We start from the raw sequence: 19,953 nt of genomic DNA on the forward strand, positions 1-19,953 counted from the left end.
CCTAACCGAGCTGGCAGTAACGAAAAATTAATGTAGCACCGATGTACAATTTTGATATACCACTGATAATCAGGCACGTGTGAATCGTTCGCAGGGGATGCAAATGCAACGTTCGTTCTAGAGAAAGTTTGGAGAGAGCAAATATTGCAATCTAAGCTCAGCCCGTTTTTAGCTCGGTGGGTATAAATAAGCTTCGCGATTTCAAATACACGGTCTCGCTCCAGCTAGCGAGCAGACAACATCTATTCCTAATGCAGCGGTTTGGCTTGAAACTAAGTCGCACACATTGTTGTTCTTTTGCTTTGCCAAAGGCAAAAAATGACAATATTCAATTTCTGGTTAAATTCAATTATTTCCATTCGTTCCAAGTAGAGCCGCATTGCTCATCGTGCTCGAACAACTTGATATACAAATTCACACGTTGATCGATTTGGTGCTTTTCGAATCTAGCCATGCAGACAGTCAGGAGGACAATAATTTTTATATGTAGAAAATTGCAGCGAATTGACTTCCAAAGTACCAATACTATAAATAAATAAATTTAGGCCATTTTTTAATCCCCGTTAGAAACGTACTTCTTCATTTCTTTCTACGCTATTCTCATAGTTTAAAAAAAAATAGCCAATTGTGACCATGGTAGAATGGTAAAATGAAAATTAAAGTCAGAATTATTTTTTTCGTTTATGTTTTTTTGTAAAAAACATATTCTATACTTTTCGCTTCCTCACAACTTTGAGAGACTGAGAACAAATTCCATCTAAATTTGAAGATGAAAAACCGGTAAAATACAAAAAAAAACAACTCGGTTTCAATGATTGAAGTAAGTGTTATGGAAATTGTATAATTGTAGATCAGATGTCGTGAAGTTTTATTTTGAAAGTTGAAATCCACAAATACAATAAAATCATCGAAAACATCGAAAAATATTTTTAGTACCACGGAATGTTTGGAACAATTCAGAAACAGAAACCAGAAATGTCAAAAAACAAGTGCGAACAAATGCAAATAAAAATTACTGCAATACTGAGTTTGGTTTATTTTAATTTTGAAATTCGAAAAAAGGTACCAAGCATGTTCTAAAAATTCAGAGCAAAATTACACATATAAATAAACACGACCGAAAGAAAATACGAAGACATTCAAAAAAAATAAATTGGGGCTGGTATGGATAGCGAAAAATTCAAAAAAATATATCAGAATTTTGAGGTGTCAAAAAATTTAAAATATTTTTCTGTATTTCGGAATACTCTTAAAATTCTGAAAAAAAATACACATTTATAGAAATCAAGTGCTAACAGAATTAAAGAGACATTTTCAAACTAAATAGTACGAAAAAACAAATATACAGTAGAACCCCGATTATCCGCGGAATAGTCTGGCTAGCTCATCGCGAATAACGAAAATCGCGGATAACGCAATAATGGACTTAAAATGAGTTCCAAACACGAAAAAAGGATATTTCTGCATAAAAACTATGTTTGATCAATACAAAAACCATCTTTTTATAAATGATTTATTTGAATATTTTAAATATAATATATAAATAATTTTATTATGGTTAAATTTTTTACTATTATTTTATTTTACATGTAAATTTTTGTGTGAATTTATTTAATTTTTAAAAAATTAATTAGTTTTATTTATTCTCAGTAATTAATTCCATCTTGAAGGTCGTTTACATCAGTAATCAGATAATGTGAAAACCATGAACAAAATAAAAGTGCATGAGCCTATCATTCATTGACAAATTCCGGGAAGGCCTATAGATTTACTATTGAACTCGCTGTCGTGGACGCATTATGGTCAAAAAAAATCTGGAAAAAATCACACTTCACAACAAAATACGTACAATTTCAATTAAACAAAAATTAGAGCAGACGGTCTTACTAGAAAAATCATATTTAAAATTTTACCAAAAAATATATATTATTTGTAAAGGATGATGCTCTTGAATTTCTCAACAACAACAAAAAAAAAACACTTGCATTAAAAACACGAACGAATAAATTAAAATAGAGCAGGATGTACTGGGCTTCAAGATACAAAAAAAAAAGTTTTCAAGATTTGCATAATTGCAGTGAATCAGTTGGGCGTTTCTTAATTTCAATGAAAATTCGCTGAATTTCCGGATTTAAAAATCAAAATAAAATTTATATTCTGGCTTTAAAGTCAAAGTGAAATTTATCAAAATTCGGGCAAAGTGAAAATAAAATTTAAAATCAGTTTGTTCCACAGAGGACAGTTACATATGATTGAACACCCAAAATCTTTGATGCCACAAACGTTGAGAACATTTACACATTCAAATTCCACCCGAATCGTTAGCTCTGCATTTCGAGTACCACCCAAAATCCCTCGTGATTTTCTAATACCTCCTTGGGGCTGCTGCTGATGCTGATGCTGCCGTGCACACATTTCATAGCCGGCTCAAATTGGTGTTTCGATTTGAAACCAATCCACGAGCGGTCCCCGTAACTGAGAAACACACATATGAGCTCTGTTCGTTTTCTCGGAAAAGCACAGAAGGTAGACTCGAAATCCGAGTCGTCCTCGAGACAGACGAAACGGACTCGAGCTGACAATTTGACTGAAGTCCTTTCCATCCGCTCCGAGCAGCGGCAAAGCCGCCTCAGCATCACTGGCAGCGCTGCAGGATAATATGAGCAGCACAAAGAGATGCCCATATGTTTTGGATTCGGGCGTGGAAATTGATGAATTCACCGAATTCAGAATCCAAATATTCCAAAGATTAAAAAAACGAGACTCACACAATAAGGCAGGCGCACATTCTAAGCTTGGTGTGAGTATTTGATCGGATAATTTTATTTGTTTGAATTATTTTTCTAACGCGCGAATCGATTACATAATCAGCCACCAATTTATGGTGGAATACTTTTTTTTTAGCTGCTTTGATGGGAGTTTTCAATTAATTTAATGTGAGGTAGCTGTTGATGTGTTCCCATTTATGGGTATGTGTAAATATTTTAAGAGCTGAATTACAAAAATTCCGGAATCGATGAGAGGAATTTCAATTTGTGACCGATCTCAAAACCAAAATGTTATATTGACTCCAGAGCAGTGGTTACTTTTTTTATCTGTTCATCCAGACTAAGCAATTTTACGAGCTTCCACCACAAGCGCAACAAAATTCCATTTTCATCATCTCTTTCTCGAGAGCGCTGTGAACCACCAGAAAAACGCTCATGTTTTGGCACTTGCTGCCCCCTAATGACCCATTCGCTTCAGTCCATAATCACTTTTTGCGTTTCTTCAACTTCAAGAAGAAATTATCCACACAACCAAAGCTTGTTTGCCCTCCGGCGGCAGCGCAAAAACTTGAGCCCAGCCCCCGGCAAACCGTCCGTTTTCTTAACTGCGCCAAAGAGTGCCCTAACATGCTCATAAATGTTCGTTAAATGCATTCTTATCCTCCCCGAAGATTTTTCCGGACCACACTTCAAGCTTGAACTTCCCAACATCCGACGACCGAAAGGATGTGTGTGTATATCTATCAGAAACACTCTCACGCCAAGTGCGAGCCGATGTGTGGCTTCTCGAGAGCTGCTAATGATGGGATCTGGACTCAATTGTTTCATTTTTTCCTGGCCAAAGGGTGAAAACGAGAGAGCAAAAAACTACGAACCTACTTAGGCCGTTCCGGCCGGCAGTTCCGGCCGGCAGTTCCGGCCGAAAACTTCTATTAGCAAGCTGCCAACGACGGCTATTGATTTCGAGCTGCTTCCCGCACCCGATCAGAGAGGCCAGAGGCATAATGTTGTTGACCCACGAACTCCGGTGTGGTATCGCTTGCACCCATACTCTCACACACACCCTCTCCATGCTCCCGAAAATCGTTTTATGGCTCCGTGTGGTGTCGAAAATTGAAAGTGGTAACACCCTGGTGGTGGAGGCGCGGAAAGGGGTACTTTGGAGAAGCAAAAGTTCATTTTTCATTCCGGTTGGACGTCAAATAGTACATCGTTTCCCCTCCGCCGTCTGTCGTCTCGAATGCTGCTCATTGATTGATTGTTCAGTGTTTGAATGATTGCCAGGTCCACACACTGGCGAGACCATTTTGTTTCGGTAATGGTTCATACGGGTCACCTTCGTGGAGTGATCGGGACGAGGAGGGAAAGTGGCAGCGGATATCGGGTGCAATGAACAAACGATTAGGCTGTCAAATTGTCGGCAAGTCATATACGGGTACTTCACGTCACATTGGATGTTGGGCTAATAAGCTATCGAACGGGGCTGTATACATACAGCATGGGATGGGAGAAGCAAGATTCAAGTTTCGGATAAAAGATGTATCAAATTTACGAAATTAGCGGACTCCTCGGGTCGAGGGGGAATAATGCATGATGATATTGAGAAAAGGAAAAAAAAAACTTCTTGGAAAGACATCATCTTGAAACGAAATATACATGTGAAAAGTAAACAACTCGTCAACAAGACTCAGAACGGCATTTTTGCGCACTCACGTAATCGATGATCTTGGCGAAGAGCTGCAATTGTAATTTCAAGTGTCTCCAACAGCCAGTCGATTTGGCGTGAAATTCGTCATACTCATTTTTATAAAAAAAAAATGTGACATTCAAAACGCCTAACCGATTTTCGATCTGATATCATGAAAAGAACGGTCTTAAAATAAACTTTTAGACAAAATTCTCGAAAAAAATTATTTTCGATATGTGTTTTGCTTTTTATATAATTTTTGGAAAAAGTATACTTTTCTAAGTGCCATTCGAAAAATTCTGGAAGGATTTTTCTAAATATCTAGTCATACGTTTTATCTATCTATCTATCTATATATATAAAAATGGATTGATGTCTGTCTGTCTGTCTGATTCTTATAGACTCGGAAACTACTGAACCGATCGACATGAAAATTGGTATGTAGGGGTTTTTGGGGCCGGGGAAGGTTTTCGTGATATTTTGAGACCCCTCCCCCCTCTCTAAAGGGGGGCTGCCATACAAATGAAACACAAATTTCTGCATTACTCGGAAATTAACCAAGCAAACGAAACCAAAGTTGGCATGTGAAAGTTTTAGGGTGCAATAAATGTTTCTATGATGGTTAGACAGTCCTTCCCCCACTCAAAGGGGGGGGGGGGGCTGCCATACAAATGAAACACAAATTTCTGCATTACTCGAGAATTAATCAAGCAAATGAAACCAAATTTGGCATGTGGAGGTTTTAGGATGCAATAAATGTTTCTATGGTGTTAAGATACTCCTTCCCCCTCTCTTAGAGGGGGCTGCCGTACAAATGAAACACAAATTTTTGCATTACCCGAGAATTAATCAAGCAAATGAAACCAAATTTGGCATGTGGAGGTTTTAGGATGCAATAAATGTTTCTATGGTGTTAAGATACTCCTTCCCCCTCTCTTAGAGGGGGCTGCCGTACAAATGAAACACAAATTTTTGCATTACCCGAGAATTAATCAAGCAAATTAAACCAAATTAGGCATATGGAAACTTTAGGGTGCAATGAATGTTTCTATGGTGGTTAGATACCCCTCCCCTCTCTCTTAGGGGTGACTGCCATACAAATAAAACACAAATTTCTGCATTACTCGAGAATTAATCAAGTAAATGGGCGGGACGAAGTTTGCCGGGTTAGCTAGTGCAATATAAATATACATCGAGAACCGATAACGTGCCTCCCAGAATTTCTGAATCCTGAATTATTGCTATGTAAAAAATATTATTCAGCTGCCACACGTACTGATTTATCTGGAAAGATGCAAATTTTTTTCGTTATTTTTGGTACAGATTCAGTACTGTACAGTGTACAGATTTTCGCCAAGAAGTACAGAGTGGTACAGATTTTTTCCGCGTGTGAAATTTCTTTCATTCGAACAAGGCAACATTAAGGTACATGGCGACCTTTAAACCGCAGTATCGCTTGGAGCGATTTAAAAAAAAAAATTTAACTCATGATAGTATGCAAACTAGATTGAAAAAAAACTATGTATAAGCATAAAACACACGAAGGACTTGCAAATGTAAATGTAGTGTTTGTAGTAAATAAATGAGTATTTCTTCATACTAAATTTCTACAACTAATATTATCGATGGTACAGATTTTTGGTACAGATTTTTGGACGAAAAAGTACAGATGAGAAAGATTTTTGACCACTCTGGTACAGATTAAAATGTGGCAACACTGGTCTGGACACCTCTAAAAACATAAGAACATTTTTGTATAAGATCGTCTTTCAGGGTGGAAGATTCTAGCTCCACCCGTTAATAGCTTATTGGGTATAACTTGCAGATCGCAGTTCACATGAATATTTTTATGAGTGACAGTCATTCTGATATTGCGTATTGCATAGTGCTCACTGGTTATTTGCGAAAGAACTGGAACTAAAAAGCTTTGAAGGAAAGTCGGAAAATTGAGAAAATCTATATCTTCTATCTACGAGGTATGTTCAAAAAGTATCGCGACTTTCGAATTTAGGCGGGTTACGTATATTCGATTCTAGATTTTTGTTGTGGCATTATGTTGGCACTCATGTCTCTCAATTATGCTCATAAGCACGGCTATTTTGGAATAGTCCAATTTGAGCTGTCTTTATTTTATAATATTCTCTGTAAAAAATGAAAAATCAAAAATGAAAAATAAAAAATAAAAAATAAAAAATAAAAAATAAAAATTAAAAATTAAAAATTAAAAATTAAAAATTAAAAATTAAAAATTAAAAATTAAAAATTAAAAATTAAAAATTAAAAATTAAAAATTAAAAATTAAAAATTAAAAATTAAAAATTAAAAATTAAAAATTAAAAATTAAAAATTAAAAATTAAAAATTAAAAATTAAAAATTAAAAATTAAAAATTAAAAATTAAAAATTAAAAATTAAAAATTAAAAATTAAAAATTAAAAATTAAAAATTAAAAATTAAAAATTAAAAATTAAAAATTAAAAATTAAAAATTAAAAATTAAAAATTAAAAATTAAAAATTAAAAATTAAAAATTAAAAATTAAAAATTAAAAATTAAAAATTAAAAATTAAAAATTAAAAATTAAAAATTAAAAATTAAAAATTAAAAATTAAAAATTAAAAATTAAAAATTAAAAATTAAAAATTAAAAATTAAAAATTAAAAATTAAAAATTAAAAATTAAAAATTAAAAATTAAAAATTAAAAATTAAAAATTAAAAATTAAAAATTAAAAATTAAAAATTAAAAATTAAAAATTAAAAATTAAAAATTAAAAATTAAAAATTAAAAATTAAAAATTAAAAATTAAAAATTAAAAATTAAAAATTAAAAATTAAAAATTAAAAATTAAAAATTAAAAATTAAAAATTAAAAATTAAAAATTAAAAATTAAAAATTAAAAATTAAAAATTAAAAATTAAAAATTAAAAATTAAAAATTAAAAATTAAAAATTAAAAATTAAAAATTAAAAATTAAAAATTAAAAATTAAAAATTAAAAATTAAAAATTAAAAATTAAAAATTAAAAATTAAAAATTAAAAATTAAAAATTAAAAATTAAAAATTAAAAATTAAAAATTAAAAATTAAAAATTAAAAATTAAAAATTAAAAATTAAAAATTAAAAATTAAAAATTAAAAATTAAAAATTAAAAATTAAAAATTAAAAATTAAAAATTAAAAATTAAAAATTAAAAATTAAAAATTAAAAATTAAAAATTAAAAATTAAAAATTAAAAATTAAAAATTAAAAATTAAAAATTAAAAATTAAAAATTAAAAATTAAAAATTAAAAATTAAAAATTAAAAATTAAAAATTAAAAATTAAAAATTAAAAATTAAAAATTAAAAATTAAAAATTAAAAATTAAAAATTAAAAATTAAAAATTAAAAATTAAAAATTAAAAATTAAAAATTAAAAATTAAAAATTAAAAATTAAAAATTAAAAATTAAAAATTAAAAATTAAAAATTAAAAATTAAAAATTAAAAATTAAAAATTAAAAATTAAAAATTAAAAATTAAAAATTAAAAATTAAAAATTAAAAATTAAAAATTAAAAATTAAAAATTAAAAATTAAAAATTAAAAATTAAAAATTAAAAATTAAAAATTAAAAATTAAAAATTAAAAATTAAAAATTAAAAATTAAAAATTAAAAATTAAAAATTAAAAATTAAAAATTAAAAATTAAAAATTAAAAATTAAAAATTAAAAATTAAAAATTAAAAATTAAAAATTAAAAATTAAAAATTAAAAATTAAAAATTAAAAATTAAAAATTAAAAATTAAAAATTAAAAATTAAAAATTAAAAATTAAAAATTAAAAATTAAAAATTAAAAATTAAAAATTAAAAATTAAAAATTAAAAATTAAAAATTAAAAATTAAAAATTAAAAATTAAAAATTAAAAATTAAAAATTAAAAATTAAAAATTAAAAATTAAAAATTAAAAATTAAAAATTAAAAATTAAAAATTAAAAATTAAAAATTAAAAATTAAAAATTAAAAATTAAAAATTAAAAATTAAAAATTAAAAATTAAAAATTAAAAATTAAAAATTAAAAATTAAAAATTAAAAATTAAAAATTAAAAATTAAAAATTAAAAATTAAAAATTAAAAATTAAAAATTAAAAATTAAAAATTAAAAATTAAAAATTAAAAATTAAAAATTAAAAATTAAAAATTAAAAATTAAAAATTAAAAATTAAAAATTAAAAATTAAAAATTAAAAATTAAAAATTAAAAATTAAAAATTAAAAATTAAAAATTAAAAATTAAAAATTAAAAATTAAAAATTAAAAATTAAAAATTAAAAATTAAAAATTAAAAATTAAAAATTAAAAATTAAAAATTAAAAATTAAAAATTAAAAATTAAAAATTAAAAATTAAAAATTAAAAATTAAAAATTAAAAATTAAAAATTAAAAATTAAAAATTAAAAATTAAAAATTAAAAACTAAAAATTATAAAATTCAAAATTCAAAATTCAAAATTCAAAATTCAAAATTCAAAATTCAAAATTCAAAATTCAAAATTCAAAATTTTTACCTTACAAGAACAAGTGCCTCGCATGACGGGCAGCGATGCAGGAAGATTTAAATTTCCGTTCTTCATCGCGCTCACGGATCACGGATCGCCAAGTTAATGCCGTGGCTGCCGTATCGCTAATGAATAGGTGCGTCAAGAACCAGTATGCACGTCAAGACTAAAGTGATTTGTATATGTTTGTTTTTTTTTTCTTCCGATCAAAACAATTGTGATGATGATGTTTCGTGTCGAGTCTTAATATGTTTTTGGGGATTTCTGAAATGTCAAATATTATTCGAATGAGCAAATCAAAATAGCAGCGAAAAAATGAACAAGACAGCAATCATTCGTCTAGCCTTGCGAGTGTTAATCGGACCGTCATTTCCCGCCCCAATCCGCCGCATTCAATATTCGTTCACTTTATCCTCCCTATAATCAGCCATAAAGACGAAGAACGGAGTAGAACGGAGATAACCAACCAACAACAGCATGAGGCAGCAGCAAAGTGCTGCTACACCGAGAGCGAGAACCACTATGTTTTACTAATTAATCACAACACTAATTATATCACCATATTTTCTTCTCCTATCTCTTCCCACTGGTTTTTATCTGCTATTATCATTATCAACCACGCCGCCGCCGCCATCGTCACGGCCACCGTTGGGATCAATTTTGTTTTCGGCAATATCCGCGCCGCAGCAGTTTTCTGACGGAAGACGGCCTCCAGCCTCCTGCCAGCTGAGAGAGAAAAAGAGATCGCAGCTCGCTGACGATGATAACGGATTGCCGCCGACGGGTCGAATTGTCCATGTGTTTTTAATTCAATTTTCCTCCCGGTCGCAGCAGCATCTATCCATCCAGCTCCAGCCAGCCATCCAGCCAGCCAGTAAAGAATACTGTGCACATATCGGTGACCTCCGCGAACCAACAACAAAAAAGTAATAAAAGCAAATAACGGATAATTAACGAGCCAGTTTAAGGTTATGCAACATCGGTGCTATCCGTGGAACAACATCCCCCGGTCGTGGTCCTGTCCGTGCGCGCGGAGGAAGGGCGCGAGTCCGCTGCTGTGATCTGTGTGCTCGGAGTGTCCCGTCGTCGACGCCACCGTCAATGAGAGCCGCCAGGAAAAAAGTGCTGATTTCGAGCTGCTGCAAACAAACATTTTCGAGCCGTGAAGAAGCTCAAGTGGCACAACGGCGCTTGTAGTCACCACCGTAGTAGTTATTCAACGGTCCGAACGGTCCGAACGCTGCCCGGTGTCAATATATATCTTCATTCTCTCGGTATACCTTGCCCCCCCTGCGAAGCCTGCGAATCTGTACCGTGTCGTGTAGCCCACCTGGTTCAATTGTGTGGAATCTTTGCTAGCCGTTGGCGAAGCCAAGGAAGCCGGTGTTGTTGATGCTTGTTATTAATTTATTTAGTTTTTAGTTGTTTTACCTTGCCGCCCGGCTGCAATCGGCGGTTGGTTTTGGCGCAAGTTGGCGCGATTTTTCTCTAGCTATTTGCGTTTCTGCCACGATAGCGGAAGTTCGTTCAAGTGCTACTTGTTGTCGTCGTTGTTGATTGCCGCTGGCAGTTCGAAATATTGTGCGTTGCATGTGATACGATCGTGTCCAGTTTATGATTGATAGTGTGAGGCGATTGAGGTTTTGATCACGCGAAAATATTCAGTGGAATACTTGGTGATTTCTTGAGGAAAAAAGAAAGTGAGTAAATAAAGAAGAAACGACACAATGCAACATCATCCGGGTTCGTGGTATATACCCTGGGGTGTCCCGGGGATGGGCCTCCAGAAGATGCTGGCGGTTCCGTTTAATCCCGCCACTGCCGGTTTCCATCAGCCCCAAATTGCGGCAGCGGCCGTTCAGTCTCCCCCGCAGGCCAGTCTCCAAACCGCAAGCCAGCAGCAGGCCAGCCAACAGGCTGCGTCCTATCAGCACCAGCTGCAGCATCATCCCGCTGCGGCCCTTCACAACCCGGCTGCTGCTGCGGCCGCTGCGGTAATGCAGCACCAGCAGTTACATCCGGCCGCTGCCGCAGCCATGTTCACACCGTTGACCTTGCGCAGCTTCGTGGCCCATCCGCATCTGAATCTCGGTCAGCAGTCACTGGCTAGTGCCCAACAGCAGCAACAGCAGCATACGCCCTCGCTTTCCGGAGCTCCCCAAACGCAGTCCCAGCTGACTGCACTTAATCTGAACGGAGCAATCGGGGCGCTCATGCCAATGCGGCAACAACAGCAGCCCCTCCAGCAGCAGCAGCCGCAGCAGAAGATGCCCAACACCGTGTCGACAAGTTCACTCATCAAGCCGATGAGAAAGGTAAGCGTGATATGACACGTTATGCTGTTTTTTTGTTTGTTTTTTTTCCACTTTTTTCTCTTCAATTTCTATGCAGGTGACAGCTTTGGTTCGTCTTTATTGTTCCCGATGGGAAATTGTACCGCTCAATTTAAATCCTGCGAAAAGTGTTGTTCGCGTTTAATTGAAGCCTGCTTGCGTCCTGCTATTGCACGCGTTACATAACGCCTGCATGAAAACTGGATACGTGTGATACGTACGGATGCTGCTGCATATGTAACGTTGCGGTGACATTGAATTGTCGGGACGTGACGTGTGAGACGAGATCAGATTGCATCGTTCTCTGATTATGAAACGACGTTCTCTCCACGAAGTATGTGTCGTCATGGGAGAAAAAATGGGAACGCATACAAATGATTCTCGTGGCTGTTGACGTTTGGCATTTTTGAGTGACACATTTTTTTTTCATATTCAATTTTTATTCCTATCAAATGGATGTTCAAACGACACATGATAATATGACGCATTGGAATTCTGCTTTTGTAGCGACTCTTTTTCCAATTCTGAATCAAATTTTTTGGACTGAAACTTTTGGAGTTTTTGGATTTCAGGTTTTCTAATTGAAGAGTTTTTTAATCTCAAAACATCTAAATTTGAATTTCATACTTTTAGATTTGTAATTTCAGGATTTGAGAGTTTTGGACAGACTTCCTGTGCGCGCGCATTATTTTCGAGAGACGAGTATCGATTTTCTCTTCCTCATAACCCTTCCATGTGCAAGCGATGAGATCGGGCTTTAGCACGCGAGCTTGGGATTGGATTTTTTCAATTTTTTTTCGTAAAATATTGAGAGATTTTCAGACTTCCTGTGCGCGCGCTGCTAAATTTCGAGAGACGAGGATTGATTTCCTTTTCCTCACAACCCCTTCGTGGGCTAGCGATGAGACCGGGCTTTAGCACACGAGCCTGGGTTCGGCTTCTTCTCTTCTCTTTCGTAAAATATTGAGATGTGCACTAGAATTTCCGTTGCACCTCAACATGAGTGATGCACATGTGTTGGTGCTCGCGAGACTTTCTCGTGTGCCTGCCTCAAATGGACATTTGGTGCTGTCGGGGGATGTTGTGCTTCTGGTGTTAAAATTTTATTCTTCGTAATATGGCACGTAGATTGTTCTTAGTGATGAAGAACTGTTTCACATAAATATCGCTGCTAAAGTCATCCAGTTAATCCATTCATTTGTTGCACACAGCTCGCAATGATTGTGTGAGATATGAGGCAGAATAGGGCAAAGCACATTGTCTCTTCTACGTGCTGTGCGAGATCTCAGAAGGCCTAACCAAATGTCACTTTGAGACAACGCAACGAGGCGTTTCCTGAACACATCACAAAATTTTACGTAAGAGAAGAGAAAGATCCAATCGCGTGCTAAAGCCCGGTCTGATCGCTTGCACATGGAAGGGCTGTGAGGAAGAGAAAATCGATATTCGCCTCTCGGAATTTCAGCGCACACAGGAAGTCTGCTCGCTCGGCTGTTTTCTATCTCGCTCATTTGTTGCAGACAGCTTCCAATGACTTTGTGAGATGCGAGACTGGATAACGCAAAGCACACTGTCTCTTTTCGTGCTGTGCGAGATCTCTGAAAGTCTAGTTTTGGATATCATTATTAAGGATTTGAGATTTTTGAATAATGAATTTTTATATTCAAGATTCTAGATTTTCGGGTTTTGGATTTTAGAATTTGAGGAAAAAAACCGTTAATGAATCGTAAATTGTTGCAAATCGCGAATCGTGCTTTTTTTCTTGTATTCGAGCATTTATGGAAAATAATTATCAATACAAAATTACGCACTGTGCAATACATGAAGCTTTCGTAGTTTGTTCGAGAAGTAAGGATTTTTTTTAGTTTTGCTATTGCTGTTGGATTTGCAATTGTTCTGAAATGGAATTGAGTGAAACACCGAATTCGAATGTTTTTTTTTATTTATTCTGTCTAACCTTTGAATCGCAATCGAAAAAAATTGTCATTGAAGCCGTTTTGTATTTGGTTCTTGGCAAGCATTTTATTCTGGATGAGTTTTATAAAGCTTTCATGAAATTACAGAATATCAACCAAACATTTGCTAAAGTAGACTCAAAAGATACTGATTGAAGTCTTCGGTTTTTCAGAGCTTTTCAGACTAAGCTAAAGTTCGGTCGTCAGACATATGGAAGCTTCCTGAAGAACTAAAACGTTCGATCATTTATATATTTTTTATATCAGTGCAAAATGGTCCAGAAGATGCATTTAAGTGGAAATTAGCATTTAGAGCTCGACAATTATTCTTTAGACAAAAACTGTCTTCGACAAAGTTGTTACATATAATAGAGCGCTCATTTTCATGTTATCAAAAATAGGGTCACCAAAATTGTCGATGAAATAAAAAATATAACTTATTTATTTTTATAGATAGAGGTAAATATAGTTCGACAATATTGTAGTCTCAGTTATTTGAGACATCTTTGTAGAACAAAATGTTTTTCCTATCTCTTGAAATAACAGATATAGCGCATTTTTTCTAAGTTTCGTTAGGGTCACCATGACAAAAAAGTTTTTTTGCTCTAACTTTTATATCTCAAATTCTACATAAAAACTGTCTTCAAAAGACTTTTAGAACATACTAATCCAAACATTTTTCGGTGCAGAACTTGTCAACATCTTAACTTCACTCAAAGTTATTGATATTTCTTCCCAAAAAATACGCTCTTTTCAATTGCTTGCCATTCCTTCTGGGTCAAACATAAAAAAAAATTTTTTGACGTAATTTGAAAGAACAAATTTTTGCTCTATATAATATGTGATTTTCAAAGATATGTTAGTTTCTGTATTTGAGTAAATTAAAATTGAAATCATGAGTTTTTGGGTGAAAATCCATCAATAACTTTGAGTAGGATTAAGATATTGACAAATTCTGCATCGCAAAATGTTGGTATTGGTAAGCTCTGAAAGTCGTACGAAGACAATTTTTATGTAGAATTTAAATTATAAAAGTAAGAGTAAAAAACCGTTTTTTGCATGGTTACCCTAATGCAACTTAGTATTAGATACTTATTCTTTAGACAAAAACTGTCTTCGACAAAGTTGTTACATATGATAAAGCGCTCATTTTTTTGTTATCAAAAATAGGGTGACCAAAATTTTAGATATATATATATATAGTTCGACAATGTTATAGCCCCAATTATTCTAAATAACTTTGTAGAACAAAGCTTTTTTCTATCTTTTATTATAATCGATTTAGCGCTTGTTTCCTAGCTTTCATTAGGATGACCATGAAAAAGCGGTTTTTTTATTGCAAATTCTACATCAAAACTGTCTTTGTACGACTTTTAGAGCTTATCAAGATCAACATTTTGCAATGCAGAACTTGTCAATATCTTTTTATTATTTGAATTTTAATTTACTCAAACACGAAAAATAACATAATTTTGAAAATCACACATCATGTAGATTGAACTATGCTCTTTCAAATGAAGCCAATAAACTTTCACTATTCACTCGCGAGACGCGACACGGAACTAGGACACAACACTTATAATCCTTACAAACATTAAAATGGTTAAAATTACCTTTTTCGTCGACCGGTTTCGGGCTCGATGTTGCCCATCTACTGGACGGTGTCCGACTGGTTACGATGGAGCACTAACACATATTCATACGGTTATCAGTACTTGTCGAAGATATATTTTGCTGAGTTATCAGCTTCGTCAGATGGAAGAGTTGAGATGATATTGGTGCATCTTCTTCATTCATAAGTGGGGAATCGCTGGTTGAGATGTACATTGATTCCCATGCATTCAACTGTGAGGCTTTTCGTACATTTCTAATAATTTTTGCCTTCTCCCAGTCTACGCAGTGGGCTTGAGTTAAAGCATGTGCTGCCACACTTGATTCGCTGGCTCGTTCATTATCCACCGCATTCTTATGTTCACGTAGGCGGATTTTGAATTTCCGACGAGTTTGACCGATGTATACACTAGTACAGTCTTTGCAGGGAATCTGATAGATCCCTGATTTTTCATCCGGTGGAATTCTATCTTTCAGGTTGCACAAAAGGTCTTTCAGGGTGCTCTCACTTTTGTACACCACATGAAATCCGTGTTTCCGGAGTGTAGACTGGACTGTGTTGGTTATTTTGGGATAGTACGGTAGGCTGATCCTTTTGTGTTGTTCCTTCTCAGGCTCTAATGTGGTGTTGTTTTTTCTCCATTTCTTCTTCTCGTGTTTCCGAAGGATTTTCTCCACAAAACGTCTCTTGTACCCATTCAGCTCTGCAGCATGGTAGATTCTATTTTTCTCCGCTATGTAATCATCTCTCTCCATTGGTATGTTGAGGAGACGATACACCATGGAGTGGAAGGCTGCTTGTTTTTGTGCGCCGAAGTGATTAGAGTCGGAAGTTATATATCTATCCGTAGACGTTGGTTTGCGGTATACCCCAAACTTTAGCCGATTATCTTCCTCCCGGGTAATGTACAGGTCCAGAAAAGGAAGTGTACCGTCTTTTTCTTTTTCGACGGTAAACTTAATCGTCCTATGTCGGGAATTCAACAACTCCAACGTCTGCTTCAAGTAACGTTCTTTCACAACTGCGAAGATGTCATCTACATAGCGTCTCCACATTCGAGGGAAGAATTTTTCTTTCGCCAACTCTGTTTCAAAATCTTTCATGAAAACCTCCGCTAAGAATGGCGATAGCTTGCTACCCATACTGAGACCGAACGTTTGCTTGTAGAACTTTCCCCTGAACGAAAAGAAGTTCTGATGCAACGAGTGCAAATGCTACAAAACAAAGCCATGCGCTTGATATTAAAATGTGATCGGCGAACTCCACGGATATTTATGTTAGAATGCCTACAATGGATGTCAACAGGTCAGAGAATAAAATATTGCACGCTTACGTTTATATTGAAAATGACGAATGGAACGACACCGAATTATTTACAGAATACTATAACATATGGAAGAGATATACACCAATACAATACTAGACAAGCAAGCGACCTCAAAACTATGAACTTCCGGATGTCTTGCACCCAAAACTCATTTTTTTTATAAAGGGTACCGATTGTATAATACACTGTCCCGTGAAGCAAAAATAACAACAAACCTCAGAATATTCCGAAATATTTGTAAGGAGTTTTTAAAGAATGATTTGGAATTGTGACCTGTTCGATAGTCAGTGTTATTGTGTAAATTGACGAAGTGATGACGGATAGAATCTTATTTTTGTATTTATTTGTGCATGTGTTTTTATTTTTTTTTGTCTGACTAAAATAATGATGGTATTTAGTTTACTTTTAGTTTTTTTTTTCTAGTTATTAGTTAATTTGAAAATATCGTGAAGTCTACAAAAGTTTGAACATCGCGCGCGTTTGCAGGCATAGAAAATTGATATTGAACAAATGCAAAAGAAAATTAACTTCCAAGAGTAATGAACTTCAATTAGAAGGGTCCAATGTGAAAATTGGAATGAAGCTGGGGATAGCCAAACCTGAATACTCGTAAACTATTTTGTGTAGTAGAAGGTTACAACGAGATTTTTCAAGGTTGTGGCAGATCTGATTGCAGATTCCGATAAACACGTTTGTCCCTGAATTATGTAGAACCTGAAGCGTCAGTAAAACTCATTTGAAGGGTCTAATGAAGAAGCTGGGATGATGCTGGGGATAGCCCAACCGGAATACTCGTAAACTTATCTGTTAAGTAGATGGTTTTAACGAGATTTTTCTGGGTTGTGGCAGATCTGATTGCTTGTTCCAGTATACATGTTTGTTACCCCGATTATGAAGGGCCTGAAGTGTTGGTTAGAATTAGGCTCGGGTTTGCTCAGCTGTCTGGACTTGATAACGATCGCATCAGCAGACCGTTATCGAGAATCTAGTAAAGCGGGAAGACGCTTGTAAATTCACGGCTGATAAGGACATAGGTATTGGGTTCAATTCCCGATCGGTCAAGGATTTTTCCGGGTTGGAAATTTTCTTGACATGCGCTCACGCAATGTCTCAAAATGTTCATTTGGTAAAATTACTATCTCTGTGACAAAACCAGTCCGTTCTTTTATTTTTTATTATCTTGCTTACTGGTTCAGTTTGATGCTATAAAGGAAAATTCTAACATTTAATTATCTTTAAGATAACTCGTCCAGCTCAAACCTTTGGAGGGAAATGAGGTGGGACCATCATTATATATAACTCCCTAAATGCTAATTTCCACTTAAATGCATCTCTTGGACCATTGTGCTGTGGACACAAAAATAATGCGAAAGATGAAATGCCTCGTAGAATTTTGCAGGGAATAAAAAAAATGATCATTTTATGATCGAATGTTAATCGTAAATCTACTTTGAAAACAATCAATTGTTATTTATGATGTTAATAAATTGCTGTATAATGACTAGTATAGTGTAGTATGTTAGTTAGAAGTTATGAATACACCCAACATTAATTTTTAGCACATGTGTTGACATCCCGTTTTATTACATCAAATGAGCTTAAAAATAGCAGAAAATGTGCTACTTTCACATACTGGTATAGCAATGGTATAATATATATGCTCTAGCAGTATAAGAGCAATATGAGCGAGCGAAACAAGAGACACATTGCAAATAAGCACGCATAAAGATTTTCGCATACTTTGCCACATACACGGCCCAGACCGAGGAAGATACAAATTCACGTTTATTCTCTCCTTTTTACTCTTAGAAAACACTTTCCAACCAGCACCAGTGGCTATGCGGATAGCGTGGTCGTGTGAAACAGCCTTGCATTATAGCCGGCCTTGGTTCGATCCATCGACATCGGGATCAAGAAAGAGATGGCCGCTCCCATACATTCAAGCATTTTAAAGCTCTTGAAACAGATGCTTTTATTTGCGCATTTGCGAAAACGCATTTTTCTATCGAAGATGAAATGTTTTCTATCAGAATATCTTACTTGAAAATCTTGAATGTTGGTTGACATTCTCGTAGAGTTCTCCGTATTTTCTTGTATTGTGCTAAAACTGTTAGATGAAGTAAAAATGATTTTTGAGAATCACACTAGGTTTCCTTGTGATATATCAAATCATTATCTTCAATAATCCACATCAGATTCCCGGACTCATGCTCTCGATTCCAATTTCTTATTTCAGTCTGGGAGATTCTTAACGAAGATCATTTGCTCAATCGACCAGACTCGATTACTTGTTCCCTGTTGCATTGAAACAGTGCCCACGCAACAGTTGCATAAAACGAGATAATTGAAATGCTCACTTGTCTCTCGCAGCTGTCGTTTCATTATACCATTCGCTTCGGTGAGCTCATTCCGACCACAGCTCTTGGGGTGGCTGGGTCTAATGGAACGGTTGACTCATTAGGCAATGGCAGTCGCGTTTGCGAACAAATGGTTGAGCTATGCTGCTGTTGCTGCCAAGCGGAGCAGAGTTCGCTTTTCCGGCCCGGTGATATCGCATTACCTAGCTCCGACCCAGCCGGCCGTATCAGGAGCCCCGTGTCTTGCAACAATCTCACAATCGATGCGCGACATTGCCTCCCTCCGCCGGGCCGCGAAGTCGCAGATCTTAAGGTGGCGGCGGGGTATCCGTCGCGCACTTCGCACAGGGTTCGCTTTTGACGGCAATGATTTGATGTGACGCTTGGTGTCATTTGCTCGGCTCTAGTTGCTAAACCTCCACCCCCCCCCCCGGGGACAGTGCTCAAGCGGGCCTGACACAATAGTCTCTCGCGGAAAGAGAGATCTATTTTTATCCTAAATGTCTGCGAATCCCATCGTCGCAGCTCTGCGGCTAGCTAACAGTCAGTCAGCGGTGAAGGTGATAAAAGGAACGGAGGGGAAGCAGTTGTAGAGACCGAGGAAACATCAGATTATTCTGGCTTAGCTCTCGTGCCAGAATGAACACCAACATTAACTGGTTGACTACAATTTTCTTGCCCCTAGGGGATGGTAGTCAGGAGAGAGAGGAGCGATGAGGCGGTTTCTAGGATGCGACGCGCCAGCGATGGCGTAAATAATCGGTCCTTACGAGCTCGGAATACAAATGACTGAACAAGGGTATCAGGGGATCTCACTTGATCTTAATCAATAGCTTGTATTCCATGTTATTTTATTTCATAAGAACATGCCAAACCACATCATGGAAGTGGATTGACGTTTTCCGTGTATTTATTTTTATTTCCAGCCGCAGTGAAAGTCATCAAACCTCACCATTAACCCTAAATTCAGAATATCAAAGCCATTCCCACGTTTGGTTGTTCAACAATTCAATATGACCGTTTTCCTTCTCGTTTTCCCGTTTCAGGTAAGCAAACACCGGACCGGGCATCAATTGCCGGATTTGAACTGTCGCCGGCTTCGCCAATGCCACCATCATCAACATCATGCCGACAGCTGTCCTCTAATGCTCAAATCCGAGTGAACAAAGCAATTCGCCGCAGCAATAAAGTAGGTTTTTATCGTCTCATGTGAGTGGCGGAATCTCTCGGGCAAGCAAGAAGCAAAAGCAAGCAAGCGAGAGGAGATAATTTTTCCAACAAAAACTTTCAAAATACCCATCGATTCCGTTCGTTCTCGTGTGTTGGCGCTGAAACGAGTAATACGAAACGCGTCGTAATTCTATTCTTGCGCGTTAA

At 35.1% G+C, this 19,953-nt stretch overlaps 1 protein-coding gene across 4 annotated transcripts in view; it reads left to right on the forward strand.

Moving 5' to 3' along the window:
- LOC129780217 (pseudouridylate synthase RPUSD2-like) overlaps positions 1 to 19,953 on the forward strand; it is a 619,255-nt gene that overhangs the window by 221,183 nt on the left and 378,119 nt on the right. For 2 of the 4 annotated variants that reach the window (XM_055788248.1, XM_055788246.1), the window contains exon 2: positions 9,683 to 11,307. The exons of 1 other annotated variant lie outside the window; for it this stretch is intronic. In XM_055788248.1, the coding sequence (XP_055644223.1) occupies positions 10,720 to 11,307 (588 nt within the window). In that variant the 5' untranslated portion in view covers positions 9,683 to 10,719. Of the gene's footprint in view, positions 1 to 9,679; positions 11,308 to 19,953 lie in introns of all 4 variants that reach the window. One more of the 4 variants, XM_055788247.1, reaches the window with a different exon arrangement.

Source organism: Toxorhynchites rutilus, chromosome 3 (genome assembly GCF_029784135.1).
Source record: "Toxorhynchites rutilus septentrionalis strain SRP chromosome 3, ASM2978413v1, whole genome shotgun sequence".
Taxonomy (NCBI): Eukaryota; Metazoa; Arthropoda; class Insecta; order Diptera; family Culicidae; genus Toxorhynchites; species Toxorhynchites rutilus.